At 39.7% G+C, this 23,638-nt stretch overlaps 1 protein-coding gene across 1 annotated transcript in view; it reads left to right on the forward strand.

Annotated features, from left to right (window-relative positions):
• Nucleotides 1-621: 621 nt before the first annotated feature.
• RASGRP3 (RAS guanyl releasing protein 3) overlaps nucleotides 622-23,638 on the forward strand; it is a gene marked incomplete at both ends in the record, with an annotated part of 35,432 nt that continues 12,415 nt past the window's right edge. The window contains 10 exons of the mRNA XM_084236032.1: nucleotides 622-691; nucleotides 1,636-1,757; nucleotides 3,529-3,575; nucleotides 4,093-4,224; nucleotides 5,724-5,871; nucleotides 7,303-7,476; nucleotides 8,180-8,296; nucleotides 10,416-10,691; nucleotides 14,620-14,697; nucleotides 18,862-18,978. Of these exons, the coding sequence (XP_084092158.1) occupies nucleotides 622-691; nucleotides 1,636-1,757; nucleotides 3,529-3,575; nucleotides 4,093-4,224; nucleotides 5,724-5,871; nucleotides 7,303-7,476; nucleotides 8,180-8,296; nucleotides 10,416-10,691; nucleotides 14,620-14,697; nucleotides 18,862-18,978 (1,281 nt within the window). The remainder of the gene's footprint in view (nucleotides 692-1,635; nucleotides 1,758-3,528; nucleotides 3,576-4,092; nucleotides 4,225-5,723; nucleotides 5,872-7,302; nucleotides 7,477-8,179; nucleotides 8,297-10,415; nucleotides 10,692-14,619; nucleotides 14,698-18,861; nucleotides 18,979-23,638) is intronic.

Below are 23,638 nucleotides of genomic sequence, written 5' to 3' on the forward strand. Positions count from 1 at the left end.
TCAACAAATTGTTAGCATTTTTACTACTGACAATAACATTATTATTAGGGAAGGTAGGAACATCAGCTATTTTTCCCAATTGTTGAACATGTATATGATCACTGAAGATAACTCTCATAAATACATTTGCACTTTAAACTTTATTTCTGTCTATATATACTAGTAATAATGTTAAACAAATAATACTTATAATATTCTTGAATGTATTATCAGTAAAGACTAAGAAGAGACTAAAATACTGTATTAACAAAGTGTCAGTTGCAAAATGGGGCAGTTTTTAATAAGGAATATCTCTGTGGTCTCAGCGCCATATTTACTAAAGGACAATTTAGCAGAATTTGCATCATGGTGGCTGCTGAAATCTCTGTCATTTTGATATTTTTCTTATAGAAAGTTACAGTCACTGAAAGTCACTATCTTTTTAGGTAGAAAAATGAAGCCACAATTGGGTTTGAACTCCAGTCTGATAACTTTCTCTTCTTGTTTCTTTAGCATCTTCTTGAAGTACAAGAAAGGACAGTGTCCACCATTAGGCACAAACATCACCAACTTGCATGATTATGGAGATGATCTGTCCGATGCTGAAAATGTCTCTAGTTTTTTGACAACGGTTTAATAACCATGGGGTCAAGCGGACTTGGGAAAGCAGCAACATTAGATGAATTGCTGAGCACTTGCATCGAGATGTTCGGTATGAGACTTTTCTCCTTTCATTCCTTTTGCCTTGATACTACTATTGCCCTAGTCAGATGCAAGAGTGTTGTGGGACAGACTTCAATCTCCATTCCTTGATATGTAAGGCCTTTTTGATTGACCCCAATCTGTCACCCCACTATCACTCTCTGCATTTTCTTCCCTTTACTGCCTACCATTAATACGCCAGGCTCACTGTCCACCTAATACTGCTGGAACATTCTCTGCATCTTTCTATCTCTATGCCTTTATCATATTTCTTTTTTGGGGACCCTACTTCAGGTCACATCTCAAATATTATCTTCTATGTTCATGATACCTTCCTGATCTCCCCTGCCACGAGTCCTGATAAACTCCTTTCCCCTACACAGCCCACTGTAACTTTCTTATGACCCACAGTATATGCTGTTTATTTGACTTAGACAAGTGTGGTTATCATAGACTGATGCCTTTTATATTCTCATATAGGTATATATCTCCTGCAGGTTATCAATTCTACAGACAGATGTTTTCCATGTTGTTTGTGTATCAACCTCAACATTTTGGATTAGTCCTTGTTGAACTGATCACTACAGAAAGAGTTATACTAGAATAGGGTTGCCAGATAAAATAGGATGGTCAGTTAAATTTAATTTTGAGATAAACCACATTTTTAGTACATGTCCTAAATAATACATGAGATATACTAATACTAAAATAGTATTTGTGGTTTATCTTAATTCAAATTTACTTAAGTGCCCATGTATTTTCATTTGCTAGTCTGGCAACCCTAAGCCAGGGTGAGGGTGAGACCTACCCACTTAACTCGCAAGGAAATAACAGAAGTGAAAGGAAAACTATAATTGAATCTGTAGGAAATTTTTGACACTGATGTTTCTCTATTGATGTTAGAAAAAGAGTAGTACTATCATCTCCTCACCTCTCATTTTATTTTTTTAACAGATGACAATGGAGAGCTGAATAATAGTTATTTGCCAAGAATAGTTCTACTGATGCATCGATGGTATTTATCTTCCACTGAACTGGCAGAAAAACTTCTCTGCATATATCTTTTCAACTACTGTGTAATTTTTGCAATCATAAATCAATTTCTATATTTAGATGGTGTCTAACCAAAACCAATAAGTAGTGATGCACAGCCTTCAGTCAGTTACCCAGCTGTTTTGTGGATGTACATAGATTTCTAGACAAAATATCTGGATGATGGACAAATAGTTGATTGTCCATCTGGATGTTTTGGTGCTACTTAAAAATAATCATCAGATATGAGATAAAACGGCTGTAGACTAAATGTTTCCAACTTGTCAAACACTTCTGCTGGTAGTAAATGAAAGTATATTTAACACTGATTCAAGACCTAATTTATTTCTTTTAGGATGGCAAAATGGCAGACCTAGAGGATACAGTTTAGACATGTAGAAATGTCACACAAATATATCAACTGGCACAAACCACTTACACTTGCACATTTTTCCTTAAGGGCAAGTCACAACATTATAGCAACTTTATTGTAATTTGTTGACTGATTAATTTTAGAACCCTTCTATAATAAGGACATTTAATAGTTCACTACTTTTGTATATAATGCAGTCCTGAAAGGTGGTTGACAGCCAAATAACTGAAAATGGCAAAATAGTCTCAAATTTATAAGGAGGTTTTATTCTCCAAGTGCTAATGTTTATTATATAATCATTAATGGTGGCTCCTGCAGTCCCTGCCTACTTCAAGCCCAGGGGGTCCTGCAGAAGAATGAGAAGCCTTACAGGGAAAGGAGAAACTGAGAGGGAGAGGGTCCATTAGGGTTATTAAGGCCAAGAGGGACTCCTATCTGCTTCCTTCAAGCTCCCTACCCTTCCACTCCCCCCCCCCTTCTCTACATGATCCCAGGACAGAAAGGGATAGCAGAGAGAGTAAGGGGAAATTCATCTGAACAGAGGCCCCTGGAAGTGAGCAAGACCCCAGTCCTCAGTGTTCCAAGGGCTCCATGGTGTGGCTATAGGCGGGGAGCACCACAGGGAAGGACAGAGAGACTCAGCCCAGCCCCATCATGCTCAAACACAGTCCAATGAATGTGCCCACAAACAGTGTTCTCATCATTGGTATGTCTGCTGATGTATAAAATATAAATAAAAAGGGTTGTTTAGGCACAGTAAAGTCCAATGTCAAAAAATACAGCTTGTAAAAATTTGAAATTGCCCATGAATTGACATTTCTTTAGTTTTTCCTCCTTTTGTATTCTTTGTTCACTGCATATGAGTAGTGCCTGGCCCACAGAAGGAACTGCATACATATTTGTTTAAAAGAATAAGAGGGGCCTCCCCTGGTGGCACAGACGGTTGAGCACTACGCTGTGAAGCTGTCCGCAGCCTCTGTAGCATGGGTTTGATCCCGACCGGCTGGAGAGGGTCCCACATGGCGCGCAGACCTCTCCTGTCGTGCCCGCTGCTCCCCTCAGCAGTGTATTTCAGTCTGCCTGTTCTGCTCCCTGCTCTGTCTCTGGTGAATTCTCTCACCTTCCCACGCATTTATCTGGACTGTACCCACGTTCTTGTATAAATAAATAAATAAATCTTTTAAAAAAATAAAAGAATAAGAGTAAATATAGACTTGAGAATCAATTGCAATACATCATGCACATGAATATACCTGAAAGGTATATTTTCAAATTGGAGTAGGTATACAGGGCATGAATCCTGAATAAGACATCTATTGTCTACAAAGGCGTTCCATGTTCTATCAATTCTATCTAAATTGAACAAATAACCATAGGTATATGCAAAAGAAACCAGGCATGAGGATGTTTTCCTTAACTTGTGTACGTATCGAAATGCCAGTGAAGAAAGCTGCGATGAATTTCGATTAAAGATCTGCTACTTCATGAGGTGAATATATTTATAATTTTAATCATTTTGTAGTGTCTGGTAGGAAATGATGACTACTTCCTTTCCCCCAAGCAACAGCCCTAGTTTGAAAATAGAATTGACTTAGACCCATCTTTAAAAAATGGCCCTCCTCTATTCCTCAATTTATCTTGCATTTGGACTAGATAGAGCTCAAGCAGCAGCTCAGTACCCTATTTGTAATTAGGGAATGAAATCGGTTCTCAGAAAGGGTGAGTGTCACAGACATTTCCACCTACTGGCCATGAATTGGGGGAAGTGTTTCCTCTCAGCTGTGGTTTTAGAGTCAGGAAGAGGCTCACAGGGAAAGTGGCAGACTGTGGTCCTTGACTGAAGGAGGCAAGGATGCGATTCAGTGTGAAGGAGGGCAACAGGGGATTGCTAACTAGGCCATGGTTCTGGATTCAGTGTTCAATGTAATCTGCAAAGTGATGCAATAATCTCTACAGAAGTCTAACTTGAACCCCTCCAGCCATCAAAAATATTTGATGCCTTTCAGGTACTGGATTCTGAAGTTTCCTGCAGAGTTTAATTTGGATCTTGGTTTGATTCGTATGACTGAAGAATTCCGGGAAGTAGCTAGTCAATTAGGATATGAAAAACACATCAGCCTCATCGACATATCCAGCATGTAAGAGGGGGCAAGTTTCTTTCAGACATAATGAGCCTGCTGTTTTGGGGAGGGAGTAGTGATGAGCCACTTTACTTCAATCGATACCATTTCAGAATTAAGGTGTGCTTCTTTGAGGAATAAGCACAGTCCCTTGCTTCAATTTCTTTATTTGTAGATGAGGGTAGTACCTTTCTCATGGGATTATTATGAACAATAAATACATAAGATAGCATGTAAAAACATTTGGCACATAATGGATGCTCAGTACTTAGGTATTCAATATGAATCTAGTTAGAGCTTCCTCTGGCTCTGTCACTAAAGAGTGTGATCTGTGGATAGCAGTGTTGGCATTACCTGGAAGCTTGATAGAAATGCAGAACCTCAGGCCTCATCCTAAACTTAATGAATGGAAAATGCATTTAATAAGATTCCCTTGGGCCTCCCCGGTGGCGCAGCGGTTGAGCGCTGGGTTGCGAAACTGCGCACGGCCTCTGCGGCACCGGTTCGATCCCCGGCTGCTCCCCGGCCACCGGAGGAGGGTCCCACTTGGCGCGCAGACCTCTCCTGCCGCCCGCTGCTCCCCTCAGCAGTGTACTTCGGTCCTTCTGCCTGCTCTGCTCCCCGCTCTGGCTCTGGTGAATTCTCTCACCCTCCCGCGCTTCTGACTGTACCCAGTGCATGTATAAACAAAATAAACAAACCAGCAAACAAATAAATAAAGCATGCCTCTAAAAAAAAAAAAAAATAAGATTCCCTTATCCAAGTTTGAGAAGCACTGTAGCACATGCTTCTGAGGTGGGGTTGAAGCTGTGCAAATGTTTACCAGGGATATGCCAAGAACTAGTTAGTTCAGCTACTAGGAATTTGGTGCTAATCTACTAGTTAACTTTGCACAGAGAAAACTTTTATTACCCTAAGCCTGTTTATCCATCTTGTGAGTATATTCTGTTATATCTTAGGCCTTCATATTCTAGTCTATTTTTCAAGAATATTTCTTCAAGACTGATGAAAAGTGAGAAAACCAGGAATTATCAGGAATGTTGTTAAAAATACAGATTATTCGGGTTCATCCCTAGTAAATCAGAATCTCTGGGAGGGAGGTTCAGGTCTCCTTTTTTACAGCAGATTCATCAGGTAATACACATGTTGCTGAACTGTGAGAAACAATTCTGAGGGTTTCCATGTGCCTTAAATCACCATCTGTACGTTGATAACCTCCCAAATTTATATGCCTAGTTCTGGCCTCTCTTTTATGATCTAAACCTTTCTATTCACAAGAAAGACCAAACAAGAGATTCTGGATGGATCAGTGCAAACACACCCTGTCTGGAAAACAACTCCTTATGTTCTGTTGGCAATGGGTCAGTGGCTTTCTCTTTAGATACGAAGGACAGGACATGTATTTTGCACAAACCCCTGGAAGCAGGCCAAGAGTTACAGAGTCAGTAGGTTAATAACTTCCATTGAGTGAAATGGGCTTTCAGCACATTCACCGGACTCACTCTTTTTTTTAATAGTCCTTCCTATGACTGGATGAGAAGAGTCACACAGAGGAAAAAAATATCCAAGAAGGGAAAAGCCTGTCTTCTATTTGACCATCTGGAGCCCATTGAATTGGCTGAGCACCTCACTTTTCTGGAGCATAAATCTTTTAGAAGGATCTCGGTACGAAACGTAACATTTAGTCTTCCAAGGATAACAACCACCATGCCAACTTTCCCTAGAGCCCCGTTTTCGCGCACTGAAGTGTTGGCAGCCCCTGTTGGTATGCTCCCCTGGAAAAGTGCCCTTAATTCACGGGAACAATCCCTTTTAACCAAAGAAAAATATTAGCCTGTCTTTATTTTATGGCTCAGGATTGTATTTCTATCGCTATTTTCAATGTCTCCTTTCATAAAATGAAAGCATGATTTTCTAAATATTCAGTGGAGATTTAACCATTCAGAGTTTATTAGCTCCATTGACTTCTCTCAAGTGACCATGTTTTACTAGGCCCTATATTTGGAAGAAAAATATTTCTTTAAGTTTGGATTTGTAGCAATGCCTAAATAGGGGTATACATTGAAAATAGGAATTCTAGATTTTAAGGAGAATCTCAGCCTCAGGTTGTTTCCCAGACACAAAGATCCTGAATGCAACTTTCCTTTTCTCTTCTTAGTATCATTCCCTCTCTACATCCCTTTTAGTTCCTCAAGACTGTGGTCTCTTCCTCACCACTTACCTACTAACCACTTGTTATGATAATATTTTCACAGTGGTTCACAGATAGCCTTTGTCTTTGTCTCTCCATACTCCCATTCTCACCTCCTTTCCAAGGTACCAGGGAAATAGTGCTTGCAAAGAAGTATGGTTTTCCAAAAGACTGACTCTTTTCTCTAAATAAGCCTACCTGGGGAGAGCTTTAATAATTCCCCTACAAGCAGGACACAAGAGGCTTTGCCCTGCACAGGTCATATAATGGAAGTCTCATATGCATTGAGGATATCCATGCTGACCTCCTGAAATGTGTCTATTTTAATAAAGAACTCCCTTACTTCCACAGCTATTTGTTTTTATTTTTCCCTTGGAAAAACTTTATAAAATAAATCTGAGTTGAAATCATTATATATATTTTGTTGTTTTCCTCTTTTTCAATGTATACCATTTTATCTTAAACTTGCCTGACCATTGGGGTCACTGGTTAAAAGAGGAGTTAAAAATGGAAATTCTTAGTTTTCTCCTCTGGAGATACTGATCCTTAAGGACTGGGATGTTCCCAGAAATTAGTATATTAGCAGTGTGCCAGGTGGATCCAGCAAAATCAGGACACACTGGAATATGACTTAGAGTTTTGACCCTTTTCTCCCATCAATATTGTGATGTGTAATAAGTATGTGTCTGTATATGGAAGTATGTGTCTGTATGTAAAATGCAGGAAAATAGCATGTTTAAGGTATATGTGTATTTAAACCTGTATGATGCTATTATAAATATGAAATGTAAGAAATTATTATGTTGCTTTAAACTATGTCTCACCTCTACCATGCAATATTTCAACTTCTGACTTTGCAAAGATAGCATTATAATATAGAGTCTCTGAATATTCCTTTCTTAAAGTTCACTGATTACCAAAGTTATGTCATCCATGGCTGTCTGGAGAATAACCCAACCTTGGAGAGATCTATTGCTTTATTTAACGGAATCTCTAAGTGGGTCCAGCTGATGGTTCTTAGCAAACCGACCCCACAACAAAGGGCAGAAGTCATCACAAAGTTTATCAATGTTGCCAAGGTATGTCTGCTGAGAGGAGACTTAAAGGATTCTATATATGTTCACTCACTCTATTGAGAAAAGTTGTTGAGGAGTTGGGGCTGACAATATAAGACTATTAGACATTAAACTACTCATGGATGTCTAATAGTCTCCGGCAAGAAATCTACTTTCAAATAGCAATACTTAGAAACATTTAATATAGCTGTTTTTCTGTGAAATAATTGATATATTTTTCTAATGGACTCTATTTTTAAATTTATATTATTCTTCCTAGATCCTTTTTATTAAAATCTTCCAGATTTTTAAAAAATTATATTATTTTTTGAAGTAACATTGGTCTACTGTGGTGTAGGCTCGCACCTCTTCAGATATTTGTTATGACACCACACCCACCACCCAAGAACATATTATCCTCCTTCATAGTCCATTGGGTTCTTCCCCCACTTTACTCTCCATGCCTTGACTCCCCCCCTTTGGTAATCTCAATTCTACAATCATAGTTAGGGGTTGTTTTGGTTTAGTTTTGTCTGTTCCCTTGTTTTGTTTATCTATATTCCACATGTCAGTTAAATCATCTGGTTTTTGTTTTTCTTCTTCTGACTTACTTTACTAAGTATAAACCCAGAATTTGTTATTAAAATTGCACATGCATTCACCTATAATTCGTAAAAAGGTCATTACATCATTACAAAGTATTAATGTTAACCTTTTTTTATTGCAGAAACTTCTTCAACTCAAAAATTTTAACACCCTGATGGCAGTGGTGGGAGGCCTTAGTCACAGTTCCATTTCACGCCTCAAAGAAACCCATTCTCATCTTTCTTCTGAAGTTACAAAGGTACGGTGGAATGAAATCCCAAATGAAAAGTGCATTTGTAAATCATTTTGGCTTTGCTAGCTCTGCTGCTAGCAAAAGTCACTCAGAGTGGGAAAGTTTTCCTTTTAGACCAATGGTAGGTGAAACATGGAGGATAGTAGGGGTATCCTATTATGGGGGTATACATATCAGTTGAACCCAACTGGAAAAATAGGCCAGAGAGGGAGGCAAATGTCCTACCAAGAATGCCTGACATACTACTCATTGCAGCTGTAAATAGTCAACATATGTATTTGGTGCTCACTATATAGGACAGGCACAGGAGTAGAATATGAATAATACACAAGCAATGCTTACTCTGCCCTCCTCAAATGAAGTAACTGAACATCTGCTCAATTCATGGTGCTGTTCAACACAGTGGAAAATACAAAGGAAGGGGAGAGACAGGGGCCTTCTATAGAAATCCCTCAGATTTATAACTGAGTTGTCAGGAGCAAAAATATATTTTCTAAAAAGAAAAAAAAAATCTTTTCTCAAACTGAGCTGTTCTGCCATGTTTATTCCCAATGATAATTATTCCCCTTATTGAGCAGAAAGAACATTTTGTCCTGTGAAAAGATTTCCATGTAAGTCTACATTGCTGTATCAGACAAAAAACCTCTTGAAATTGATTAAACACAAGGAAATGGATCTTCTCACATACCTGGAAGTGCAGAGGCAGGGACCAACTCCAGGCATGATCTGATCAGAACTCTGGCTCAAGGATTTTGCCTTCTTCTAGAATGTTTTTACGTTTTGTTTTGTTTTCATCACACTGGTTTTCCTCTTGATTGGGCTGTGTGTAGAAACAGAAAAATATTGCTTTCTTATCTATAAAAGTTGAGAATAGGCAAAATTTCTCTCTTCAGCCCTGTCACCATGAAATTAAAGACCTTCTTTTAGACAGATTGTCCGTCTCAAGTCACATGCCTATCCCTGGATAGGGAAATATGTTGCCAGAGAAATATGATGCACTGATTGACTCAACTGTACTCTTGAACCAATCACAAACCAGAGAGATGCAATTATCATAATAAATCAGAACCCAGCCTTGGAGCTGGGAATGGAAACAGCTGCCTCTGAGTCAGGTGGGCTAATGTGGAAAATAAAAGGTCAAAAGTGGGGTCTGTTAAGAAGGTCCGGTTGCTGTTAGGCAACGAACAATACCTTGCCCGTATACACAAGAGTAAGCCACAGAAATACCACTGTCTGATTGCAAACATTGCAGTCATTCCAGGTAGACAGGGGCTCATTACGTAAGCATCTTGTTTCCTTTTAGCTTTGTAAAGAGTATAACACATTTGAAAGTTGTGAAGACTACGAATTCAACAAAAGTTCAAACAGGCTTGGAATCACTGGTATGTTTTCAAAAAATGCTTATTTGAATGCTCCTTTCTTACAGAAAAGGAAACTGAACCCCTTGCCCCCCAAATAAATCAACTTGTACCAGTTCATTTTTCTACTCCATGGCAGTGTCCAAATCCACAGCTATCTTACCCCTCAGTGTGACTTTCCCACCACTTGCCATCCTAGATTAACCTTCAAGTAATATCTCTAATATAACTTTCTTGAAACAATTTAGAAATTTTAATATATTGCCCACTTATAATACATGCTTGCATTTGGACTCTGATATTTCCACAAATCACAAAATACTTATACATACATGATGCTCTCTTACTTCCCAACATCCCTCATAGGTGGGCAGAGGTGTGGTCAATTTTTTTTAAGATTTATTTATTTATTCATACAAAAGCTGGGGTACAGGCTGGAGATGTGGGGGGTGAGAGGATTCACCAGAGAGAGTGGGGAACAGAACAGGCAGCTGCTTCGTAGTGTGGTACTTAACCCCTTGCACCACCAGGGAGGCCCAGGTGTGGTCAATTTATATTTTGTAGCAGAAGGGAATAGGCTGTCTAACTCATAGCCAAATAGACTAGACTTTTCTTTCTTTTTCCTGCTTAATATTTTTCTGCATCAACAGTGGTGCAATTGACTTTTCTCTCAGTAGCAGAGGAATTTTATAGCCATACACTGCAGGACCTGGGAGTGGGCAAAAGGGAATTCTATTTGAAAAGTCCACTTTTCCATGTGTTCCCAGAACTGGAATGAAATGACAGACCTGGTCTCCTCCAATGGCAATTACTGCAATTACCGCAAGGCCTTTGCTGACTGTGATGGCTTCAAAATCCCCATCCTTGGTGTACACTTGAAAGACTTGATAGCAGTCCATGTCATTTTCCCAGACTGGATGGAGGACAATAAAGTGAACATTGTGAAGATGCACCAACTCTCTGTTACCTTGAGTGAACTTGTCTCCCTGCAGAGTGCCTCTCACCAGTTAGAACCCAACATGGATTTGATCAACCTGCTCACGGTGAGTCCAAGGGACAGGAGTTTATGCTGGCAACTCTTCTGCACCTCACTTTCCAGGGAATGCTGGAATATCTGTGCCAGCAATTCACTGTTGGCAGGGGTGGGGGGATGTGGGGGGATGTAAATTCATGACTAGTAGGTGGGAAGAAATCTCAAATGATGGGGGAACCCTATACTCATATCCAGCATGACTTGAGGCTATAATCTTTGGGCAGAGAAATTTCTCTTTGCTTTGAGAAACCCAGTCTCCCCATTCAGTTCCCATCTCTGGAGTTCTTTGAGAGGAACTCCAACACTGTCTTCAGATGCTCACTCTCAATCATCTTGCTCATCCAATTAATCACCTCCTCCGTAGGTCCTCAATTTTTCTGCTTCTCTATATCCTTAGGGCACTGCTGTAGTTGAAACCTGGAGTTATGCAAAGATCTATTTTATGATCTTCCTTCTCCTACCACCAACTTCCCCAGATCACCAGGATGCAGCTCCCAGCCTGCCTTCTAGATCCTTTAGGACATAGTTTCTAGCCTTGTTTGTGTTTGTTATCACCCAGTCCCATATCACCAGGTGCCTTTCAAAACCCCTTCCCTATCCACCCCTCTGACAAGCTCAGGATTCAAGCCTCTGTGTTTTGGGCACTTTCTTTGTTCCCCTCCAAAGCAGTACTGCATTTTATGCTTTCCTCAACTATAGGAGACATCACTTTGCATTGGATCTTTTATTTGCCTGTTTATATATTCCATGTCCTCAGCATATCTCATAGTGTCTGGCATAATGAGGAGCTCAACAGATGAAATGAATGCTGTATTTAGGAATGACATGGGTCAGACAGAAGAAACTGCCTTACCACTCATATGTTTGGGCATCTCTGCCTATACCTTCAGGTACTCTACAAGTCCTAGCACTTTTAGACGTAACAGGTGTATGGAAGAGAACATTTCCCATTGGCTACTTCTTTGTCTGGAGGAGAAGGATAGCCAAATTCTCTCACCCTTGTTTACAGGAGTGTAGGAGCAACTTCCCTGTTTGGGTTTGTAATACTGTAGCATCTGAAACTTGGCTGCAGTGCTGAATTGACTTGTCCTTCAATGGTCATGGACAATAAAAACAGCAGTCGCTCGGAAGCTACGAGAACCTAAATCTCCTAGGACTGCTGCAGGGAATAAGAGTGGGATTCCTAGACCTTCTCACAAACTGTTCCTAGAATATATAATTGTTTACCAAAGAATAGAACCCCTAAGTGTATGCAGTCATGCCAGCTGCACCATTAGCATAAGCAGAAGTGGCCATCACAGAAGCACGAATCTCTTGGGGTTGAGTTTGTATAACAAATAGTAAATACACACATATTCTCTAAAAGGGGAAAACACCTCACGGTAATCTTGGCACCTGCATTTATTAATCATTTGCCATGTAAATCTGTTTCCATGAATGAGTAGCACCCCAATCAGACTACAAACCCACAGACACAGGTGATGTCTGCAGAACAGTCTCAAGGTATAACCTGGGTTCCTGAGTCTATGTTCAGGCTGACTCCATGAGGTGGAGGACAACTTCACAATGCAGGTAACTACACTTGGGCAATTTCTCACCCAGATAAAAGATAATGATGGAATAGTGTTGCAAAATTAATATTGAGTAACAAATGCAGCAAGCAACATCATGACAGACATTTAAGAAATATTGAAGCATTTTGAAAGAAATTTTTGGAATGCAAATAGAAAATCTGAACTCTAGAAATTAAAACTAAGAAATTCTTGTTATTCCAAAGAGAAAAAAGGATGCCAGCTGTCGCTCTTGTGTGCGCACGCATGCTCACATGCGCTCTCTCTCTTTTTCTCTCTCTCTCATTAAAAGGAAACCTTTAAAACACCCTATCTCATCACAGCACTGTTATACATTATAGCACACTGGCAGGCTGGCAAGGATCTTAGCTGGTAGATCTAGCTTTTAGCCCTGCCTCTACACTCTGAGGTTACTTAGCTTTGTCTACTTGCATAAAGAACTTCATACCCATTTGTGAGGACTTGTCACAGTTCTAAACTTCTGTGATTCTACATGTAAGGAATGGCAGTGCCTTGAGAGTAAAGAATCAAGTGTCAACCAGACTGTGTGCTTCCTACCCTGTGGCTTTTCAGGATAGACAAGTCACTTCTATTAAAAGCCAAGATCCTTCCTCTCTCCACACCGCCAAGAGAAATTTCAGTGCATATGAATGTATATCCATTCTTCCTGACACTGGCAGATTAATCTCCTCAGTATGAAGAGGAAATACTCATCAGAAGTTCCTTAGAGCCCAGTGGGGCTCAGACACGTGAGGGCATCCATAATGCAACATTTGAGGGGCAATTCATTTTGCTTCAAGGCCCCATCAAGTTTCTGCCTAAAAAAAACGATTGCTTCTAAACATGGCCTCAGGTGAGGAAGCCCATGCAAGATGAGGATGAGAACTCTTGCATTAATGAGAACTCCTAAATTAATGGACAGTTGTTCAATGCCTGCTCCATGCAGTCAGCTGTTTAGTAACGCTTGAGCTTTCTATAATTGCATGCACATACATTTCCTCAGTAGATTCTCACTGTGATATAGCCTGGGCTGGACAGCCCCTGCCACATCACCCCAGCCCCTTCTTGGTTTACAAATAAAGACACTGAGCCTGTACAAGACAAAAGGCTTGCAAATGCCAGATTTCTGAATTGAGGCCTGGAGCTTCCTGTCTCTCTGACAGTTTGCTTTGGATGGACATTTATTCTGCCTTGTGGGCATATTGCTGACATTTGTTTTGCATCTGGAAAAACTAAATCTCTTTCTGTGCTTCAGGGAAATGTAGAGAAAGAGTTAGAGCACAAAACCCATGAGGGCAGACTATAATTTTGCCTTTTTTATCATTGTAACCTTAGCCACTTGAACACCACTGGCACACGAAGGAAGCCCACGCCAGCACATTGCTGGGATGTGCATTGTTCCTTTTTTCAGAGAAGATCCAGAGATGGTCCCTGTTGGGATCCCCATTCATGTAGTCAGGAGCTTTAAAAGATGGTGTTTCTGTTTCATGGTATATGAAACAGTCTGATTCGTTTCATTGTATTTTTAGAACTGTCTGTTACTTTTACCATTCTGAGTATATGCAAATAACTGGAAAGTCCCTGTATTTTTACAGTCTCATTTGAAAAAAAAAAAAAAAAAGAACAATTGCAAAAATGGTAACTGCTCTGACCTCATGGGACATACTGGATAAAAGTCCAATTCAGCAGGGACTTTTATGATCATTCCCACTTTACAGATGTAGAAACTGAGGAAATAACTAGGTGTAGGTCACCAATTTCAGTTAACCAATTTCAGGTTCCCTCATTTTTTATTTCCTCAGAGCATTTAGAATGGGGTAAAGTCCTTCACATTTAGCAATTGTTGATGCAAACACATCTCTTTTTGTGCCTGGGTCCTATTTATTTTAAAATAAATTGTCAGGCTTTTGAGGGCAGAAAATGATTTTCTACCATTTGCTTCACTGATACTTAGCATGATGGTCTAAAATAATAGAAATGTAATTACTCTTTTATTTCTACAGTTTGTTAATCAAGCATTTAAGATAGAACTTATTACAAGTCTGATTTTATGTATCTGCCCTTGATTCTAGCCTATAAACATTAAGGACCTCTTTTTGCCAACTCAGTGCTAAGAAGCCACTCAGTAAATACTAGTGAGGAATCAAGTCGGTGGTGCTTGTTGAAGCTGATAACTTTAAAATTTTTTTTTTAATTTTTTTTTAATTTTCTCTTAGAATTTTATTTCCCACCTCTGCATGTCATCTCTTTATTCACTCAAGTTATTAGACAGGGAGCTTAAATATTGAGTTGAAAAATACTCAGCAATGTAAATAAACTAGTAAATATAACCCAATGCAATTATTTATCCCTTCTAATTTGTTGTAGCTTTCTCTGGACCTCTATCACACAGAAGATGATATTTACAAACTGTCACTGGTGCTGGAACCCAGAAATTCTAAATCGGTAGGTATTGTTTTCTCTCTAAGGATCAGGCCTAAGTCCATTATTTGTCATTTACAGTAACTGGCTATCACCATGGTGTTTTGTGACCTAAGAAGTAAAGAGTTAAAAAAAAAATCTGTATTAAAAAAAAATCTGTATTATTTTTATTTTACCAGTGGAACAGCTTAGCACTGACGATTTGAGGATTATTTCTTCACACACTGAAGGCTATAGTAAAGAACATCATCCTTAGTTACAATTTTTACTATGGACCATCTATATATTGGGTTCCCTTTGAGAGCTCACCAACTTATTGGAACCCCCCCAAAAAAAGGAAGACTAACTCATCTAAATGTAAAAGGTCATTTTAAAAAACATTAGATTTAATGTATTTTAAATATTCTGATCATAATCCCTAAATGTCTCTAGTGGTTGATTCAACTCAGAATTTCAATATCAGATAGTGTCTTACTTAATTGATAGTTAACTCTTAATAAAGAAGTACATAATGAGATTAAAGAAACTGCCTAACTGGATGTACCCTGCACATTGGTTTTGGCACGTGGGCTTTACCTTAGATGCGTTTTGTATGCATTAAAAACTACTTGACTGAACTTGAAATTTAGAAGAAGAAGAGGTTTGCATGAGGAAAACAATTCCATGTTTGCTTCTTATAGTCATAACCTGAGATCAGTATTCTAATGCAGCAGAATTCCTAACCAGCTGAATCTAGACCCTAAGCTGTGCATCTATTAATACCTACTGAGACTCTGACCCACCAAATTGAAAGAGGCAGGATGACTGTGAGGCCTTTTCTCGGGCTCTGAGAGGGCAAGCCCTTGAGTGTGTCAGTTGACCTCATAGCATATTCTTAAACTAGTGAGTGTGATTCTTCCATCAGCTTGTCCACATCAGCTAGTCCCCAGGGGTCCATCTCCTGATACAATGCAGAACAGAGTTGTAGAGAGAATACACCACAAAGGAAGGAGTGGGGACCAAATTCTTCGATGTTAATGTGACTAAGAGAGAGCTAGAGAAAAAGGTAAAGTTTAGGGGGTAAAAAGAATTTCCAAGCTCCTCCCTCATTCCATAACTCTGGTGTGATGAAGCCATAGTGTGGTGTGGGGTGCTGCACTGTCCACGCCTCCCAACACCTTCCTTTACTTGTAACCAGGCACCTTACTTGTTCCTGTTTGTTGGATTGCAAGGCATTGTGTACATGTTATCTCACTAATTCTGTAAGGAAACCAAATCTGGTGAGCGTAGTTATCTAAGAGGGATCTCATAGTGGGAGAACTGGGGTTCAGCCTCAGGTCTGTGAATCTTCAAAGCCTGTGCTTTTTCTGCCATGCTACCTGTCTTTTCCCCACCTGCCCCTTGTTCAAGTATGTTAGGAATATCGTTTGAGATCACTTGTCTGCCTTGTGCTCTTTAGATTTATTTCAGTTCCTTTTTAGGAAAAACTTTTTGCCAACATTTGAAGACATTTACATCAAACATAGACTCTACTTCTTTTGTAAAAGTAGAAGCTTTCAAAGCCCTTTCCAAATGCTAAAATCCTGTGAGTCTAAGAAAACACATTTCCCAACCCCTTTCTGTTTCTTCTCTAAGTGGAATGTCATCCTATTTTGTGTGTAGCCTTTGACATGTATAGATAACCAGGGAATAATTTCCAGGCAGGACAGCATTACTGAGAGCCTGTAACTTTAAAGTGTTTACAGGTAATGTTGGCAATCTGACCTAAAAGTTCAGTGCCAGAAGCCCTCGCCCTTTTTCTGTTCATGCCTCACAGTTCTTTGTGTCTTACTTAGTGTCTGTTTTTCACACTGCCTCTCGATCAAAAGAAATACCTAATGGTTCCATGTGTAGAGGTAATTAGATCCAACAGATAAATACATATGTTCTAATGACTTAGTATCCACTTGAAAAAATAATACACATAATTTTTTAAAATTTCATTTTTAAATAAGCACAATTACCTGATAATGTAGGTACTACTTTTGCAATGAATTGAGTAGTCAATGCCCCATTGTCAGAATGGAATATCAGCCAGCGATGGACTGTTCCAAAAATCAATGAGCAGGCTTTGTCGCTGGGGATCTTCAAAAGTGCACACACACATGCTCTGATCCCCAGTGTCTTACTTGTTAGGTAGTAGTTTTTTAAATCTTGGAATCAGATTGGATACTACTATCTTTATTTTTCATTCCACTTTGATTTTTCCCTCATAAAGATGTGATATCCTTGTGGTGTGTGTGTGTATATATATATACATTAAATATATATACAAATTAATATATATAATCATACACCCACTATGGAATACTACTTGGCTATAAAAAAGATGAAATCTTGCCATTTGTGGCAACATGGGTGGAAGTGGAGGGGATAATGCTAAGCAAAAAAAGTCAGAAGAAAGACAAACAGAGGGCAATTCCCATCACATGTGGAAAACAAAGAACAAAGCACAAGAGGAGATGAAATCAAACCAAAACAAACCCCTGAAATCTTTCAACAGAACTGAGACGACCAGAAGAGGAGAGCACAGGTGGGCAGCAAGGAGGGGTGTGTCTTAAGAGACCATGATGGGAGATTATTAATAATGCTGTGGTGGTGGCCACAGTGTGAAAACATCCACCTACAGAGATGTGAACCTACACACCTAAAACATATAGTGTGTAAATCAACATTACCTACTAAACACAATATACCAAAAACAAGATACCCTCTCCTTGAAAGAAATGGAGCATGACATAATATGTGAACTGTGAACATGTTGTCTAACAAATGTCTAACAAATGTTGGGTATCATTGAATTTCCCTTGGTAGTTTGAAATATCTTTTGGTACCCCTCTGAGTTCAGTGTTGTGGGTGGGGAACCTTCTGCATAGGTAAGGGACACAAAGTTTATTGGACGAAGATGGAAAACTTGCTAGAAAAAGCCAGGATGTATGTGGGCGTGTGTATGTGTGAGTGTGTGTGAGTGTGTGTATGAGCGACCCCATCTAAAGAGCAGGCAATTTTGGGTCCTGTCAATATCTCACAGGATTACCAGCAATACTCATAACACTGTGGGCTATATCAGAAGCTACTTCTCAGTCCTTCCTGCAAAAAATGCTTATTCTCAATTTTTTATCAAATTAAAAAAAAAAAAACCTGTTAGTATAAGTTTGCATGTACACATTAGCAAACATATTTACATGGTAGGGGAATCTCAGAGCAAGGATATAGAGCACGCGGCTCTCTTGCTGGTCTCCTGATAGGATTGTGTTTCCTGTTTGTGCTATGTAAACAGGCATTTTTTCCTAATTATTAAGTGAAAGTACCTTGCAAGAATATGGAAAAAAAAAAAGAATGTGGAGAAAACAAGGTCACCAAAGATGGCTAGAAAGACCTAGTGATTAGCCAAAACCGAAGTGATTATGTGTCTTAAGAGAGATGGCAGCTAAAGGGTATCAAATTGTCAAATTGTCCGTGCTCTGGTGCCCAGTTCCTGCACACACGTACTAATTTATCAATGAGAAAAAGTATTAAAGAATTAGATAACTGCTGCTTTATAAATTTTGTATTATAGAAAAGTCAATATGGGTTGTACAGGTATTAAATACAGGTATTTAAGGATATTTTACTTATATTTAGGGAACTTGGATAGACTTTTTGGAAAGACTGAGAGAGCATTTTTTTCCATTTAAAGTAATGCATTCTAGGATGGGGGAGGGGTAAGAGCAAACAGGAAAGGAAGTAGAATGGATGGTGGTGATGGTGGTGGGCTATGGTGATTTTGGTGGTAGGTTCACTATGGTAGCTGATGGGTGTAGCTTAATATTGCCTCTATTAAAAATAATTAATACCTGAGAGGGTAGGGGAAGCAAATATTGTTTAAAAATGAAAAATGATGTAAAAAATAAAAATAAAATAAAAATAATTAATGAAAAATATTTTTAAAATAACATAAAATAATGCATTCTAGTCTGGTGCTAAACAGGATGCTCTATCTAAAGCGGTATTTAGTTACAGATTAGATTCCATTGTCAAGAGATGTTTGCTTTATAATCACTTAAATGCTACATAAGTGTAAATATTTCCTGGAATTATGAATAAACAAAATGTATGTGTCTTTCTTAGTGTCCTTAGTCTTTACTGCTCAAGGCCCCAGATAAAACTGAAATGTGTTTCTTCTGTCAGCAGCCTACCTCTCCCACGACACCCACCAAGCCAGTGGTGCCCCTGGAGTGGGCATCAGGGGTGATGCCAAAGCCAGATCCCACGGTTATCAACAAGCACATCAGGAAGTTAGTGGAGGTAAGTGGCTGAAGGAGAGTAAAGAGTGAGCACTAGATGGCCCCTTTCTCTCTCCGGAATGTTCTGCAGTTGCCCAGGGGTCAGATAGTCATGAAAACAGTTCTCTGGCAGGAAAGGAAAAATTTAGCAGACACTTAGCTTTACCTGGCATTGGCCTCTGGGGAGGAATCTTCCAGAAAAGATTCCTTCTTGTCAGTCTGTTCTCACTTGCTTACTCTAAGCTGCATGCAGCTCCTGTCTTTCCCCAACAGGTGACACCTCTGTTGTTGCCCCTGTTGGATAGTTTCTCCTGCTGTGTGTATATATATATATGTACATGGGGGGAGTGTCTCTATGAAATAGCAGCCAATGCCACTTAGTTCAGAAACATCACTTAACAGAGGACGTGCTTCTGTCAGAGTTTTCTATTTGGAAAGAAGAACAAGCACCAACGTGAAGGAAATGGAAATATGTCAGACACTAGAAACTGGCCTCTGATTCAACATCTTTAAGAATCAGTACAATTTCTGGGCCTCCCCTGGTGGCGCAGCGGTTGAGCACTAACTGCGAAGCTGCCTGCAGCCTCTGCAGCACCGGTTTGATCCCCAGCCACAGGCGAGGTTCCCACATGGTGCGACAGACCTCTCCTGCAGCGTCCGCTGCTCCCCTCAGCAGTGTATTTCGTCAGTCTGCCTCTTCTGCTCCCCGCTCTGGCTCTGGTGAATTCTCTCACTCTCCCGTGCTTCTAACTGTACCCAGTGCTTGTATAAATAAATAAATCTTTAAAAAAAATCAGTACAATTTCTGATACAGTAGGATTAAGACATTACTTATAATGTACTTTTTCTGGGAAAGTCTGTTTCAAGAAAAAAGAATGTTTTCAATCATGGCTCATCCAGGAAACTATGAGGGCACTGAAAGAAAAGTTAGATGGAGCATGTGAAACAGCAGAGAAAGATTAGAAAGGGCGAGGGAATGGGGTGCCTACGTGGTAAGGTCCACGGGAGGCCATGTGATGAGCTGGTTGTAACAGACCCAACTTGGAGCCAGGCTGAGGAAGTTCAGCATCCTGGGACCAGGAAATAGAAGACAAAGCTATTATCTACCTGCTTTTCTCTAAATGCTCTCCCTATTCCTGCAGTTTTTCTTAATTCCACCTGGGGAGTCTGTTTCTTCCTCCCTCTATCTCTACCTTGTACCTTCTATATTTTCTTCTCTCCAATTAAGTTTTATAGGAACTGAAACTAGTTTGGACAAATTGCTTATCGTTGCCATCATCAAATAAAAGACCGGGTTTTATTGTGAATTACCATACTAAATTATATTCCACAAAAAATCTTGTACTCTCAGTATAAATATGGATAGTAGACTATATAGTAGTCCCTCTAAAATAGTTAATTTTCAAGTAATTTTGATAATGGATGTATTGGGACTTACAAAAACAATGTAACATTTTGTGATTTTGTAAAATTCAGTTATGGATGAATAAACTTACAGTGGGTACTGAACAATCATATCTTTAGTTTGTTCATTTATACCTTGCCAAAATACTCAAAGCAGCTTACAACAATGGGCATATAGATAAGATAGTATAGAAAGAAACCATTGGGAAAAGAGAGAAAGACGCAATATAACCAGACTGCTCAGCAAATAAGAACTCACAATTTTTTTTAAAACCCACTTTGGGGGCCTCCCCGGTGGTGCAGCGGTTGAGCGCTGGATTGCGAAGCTGCCCGCAGCCTCCGCGGTGCCGGTTCGATCCCCGGCTGCTCCCCGGCCACCGGAGGCGGGTCCCACATGGCGCGCAGACCTCTCCTGCCGCCCGCTGCTCCCCTCAGCAGTGTATTTCGGTCCTTCTGCCTGCTCTGCTCCCCGCTCTGGCTCTGGTGAATTCTCTCACCCTCCCGCGCTTCTGACTGTGCCCAGTGCTTGTATAAATAAATAAATAAATCTTAAAAAAAAAAAAAAGCCCAGTTTGGCAGAGGGCAATGAGAACATATTTTGTATATTTTCTCTGATTATAGAGAAAGGCAAATTCTTTGTAAACATTCAACATAGCACAAAATATAGACAATAAATTTTACTTGGAGGTCTTGAAAACTGATGATTTGTAAATTCTCTTGAGTAACTTCACTCCCCCTCCACTGCTACACACCCCTCACACACCAATATAGAGGTTTCCCCTGCTCTCTGAAAGTAGAATATATCTATGAATATATTCTTTTGTAAGATGAAATCACATAAAGCAAAGAATTAATCACTATTAATTTGTGTGGAAAAAATTTTGAGCATTCCCAGGCTCAAATAATAACCTACCAAGTGATACCAAATAAAATATAAAACCTAAAATAATACTAAGTGCTAGCAAATGCAAAAAGGATACAAAACCTGTAAAAAGTAGGACTAACATATGTAGAGAGTAGTTTTACTTTCTAGAATAGGGAAGACAGCAAGATGCCGAAAGGCTGAGAGGTGGTGGTAAGGAATGAGGCATCAGGTTGAATCATCCATAAGTTGGGGTGTTGGGAGAGACAGGAGACTGAGGTACAGGGGAGAAAGAAGGTTGGTTTTTAACATTGCACCATCTTCTGATTCCATCAGGGTTGACAGGTCACTAACATCTATATTCTTCTGGCTGGCTTCCTCCGAGTGGAGGGTCTAGGCTCTTTGCTGTGGCTGATGTGGCAGGCCTGAAATACGACAGCATGTTTAACTGCTTAACTTCACAGATTTTTCTGCTATACAATTCTTTTTAGTCACTCAAAACATTTTGTAAACCTACCCTGAGCCTACATGCCTTTCCAAAATTAAAGTCAGACTTCTCTGCAATCATTGCAGCTGGGTGCATCGTAGTGAAAATTTCATGCAAGTGCTTTGGATTTAGTTAGTCCCAGATAGAGCCTTTGCTATATCATGTTCCGTTTCAACTGCAATTACCTCAGCTCTTCATCTGTAAGTTCTTGGTCACAGGAAGCCAAAACCTCTTCAAGATGTTAGCCAATCACTATTGCCATATTTATTGTTGGTTCGAAGCCTTGAAATTCATTCACTGCTTTGGGACACAGTTTCCCTAAAGTCCCATTTTCCATTGTGACTCTTAGCATTTTTTTTTTTAAAGGTTTCTTAAACATTCCATTGCTTTTTTTTTTTTTAGATTTATTTATTTATTTATACAAGCACTGGGTACAGTCAAAAGCACAGGGGGGTGAGAGAATTCACCAGAGCCAGAGCAGGGAACAGAGCAGGCAGAAAGACCTAAGTACACTGCTGAGGGGAACAGCGGGCGGCAGGAGAGGTCTGCACGCCATGTGGGACCCTCCTCTGGTGGCCGGGGAGCAGCCGGGAATAGAACTGGCGCTGCAGGAGCTGCGGGCAGCTTCACAACCCAGTGCTCAACTGCTGCGCCACCGGGGAGGCCCTTTCAGCATTTTTTTAAAGATTTTTATTTTATATATACAAGAGCTGGGGTACAGGCCAGAGGTGTGGGAGGGTGAGAGAATCCACCAGAGACAGAGTGGAGAACAGAACAGGCAGACTGACTGAAATACACTGCTGAGGGGAGCAGCAGGCGAGGCAGGAGAGGTCTGCCGCACCACGTGGGTAGCTCTCTTGCCAGCCAGGAGTCAAACAGGTGCTGTGGAGGCTGCGGACAGCTTCAAAGTGCGGAACTCAAACCGCTGCGCCACCAGGAAGGCCCTATGACTATTAGATTTTTAAGCACATTCCTGATGCTTAAATTGCAACAGGCAATTTTATATTGTTGTCATTCCCCATCTCTCATTAAGATACTTCAGTGTTGCCCTCACTGTTGGTGACACTTACACAATAAAGCGCATCACATATTCCTATCATAAGCCTTAATTGTGGTGTAGTCAAGGCCTCTGTTAAGTTTCCGGACAAACGGGACCGCTGTACTTGCTTTTCAGCTTTTGTCATAAAATCTTGCCGTAAAAAATAAAAATCTCTCAGCGACAGCAGGTGCTAACACGGAAGTAAAAAAGCAAAGTGTTTGAATTGGAAGTTACAAAAAGCAGGCATACCAGCAAATCTTTGAGTAAACTTGCTCCATTACTTCCTTAGAACAGGTTCCTGCAGTGGCCTTGCTATGTAAGATGGGCATTAATTGTTCTCCAGAAAGCTTGTGGTTGTTCACTTCACCAATGGGATAAGGGAGTGCCTATTTTCTCACACCCTCTGAAATTACCAATTATTTTAATGTCTCCCAATCTGAGAGGTAAAAAAAGTTTCGTCTGCATTTATATAATAATTAGCAGAGTTGACAAACTTTCCATGACCGCATTGGCCATTTGAATTTTCACTTTGATCAGTGTATCTTTTTTCATATATATTGCAGACAACGTTCTGTAATTTATCTTTAAATTTTTTCTATTCAGGTATTTTGCATTTTATTGTAATAAAATATTTTTGTTTATGGTTTCTGACATTGTGACATGCTGAGGAGGGTCTTTCCTACTCAAGGTTTATAAAACAAAAAAATTATTTGCATCAATTTACCTTTGGTTCTTTCATAGCTTTATACATTTACATTAATATAGTTAATGTATCTAGAATTTTAGAATTTAGTTTGCGGGGCAATTTATATTTTAAGTTTGTTAGCCATTTCAATACAATAGTAATGATTGGATAATCCATTATTTCCTTGTGGATTTGAAAAGGTATT

Source organism: Talpa europaea (genome assembly GCF_964194135.1).
Source record: "Talpa europaea genome assembly, chromosome: 6".
NCBI lineage: Eukaryota > Metazoa > Chordata > Mammalia > Eulipotyphla > Talpidae > Talpa > Talpa europaea.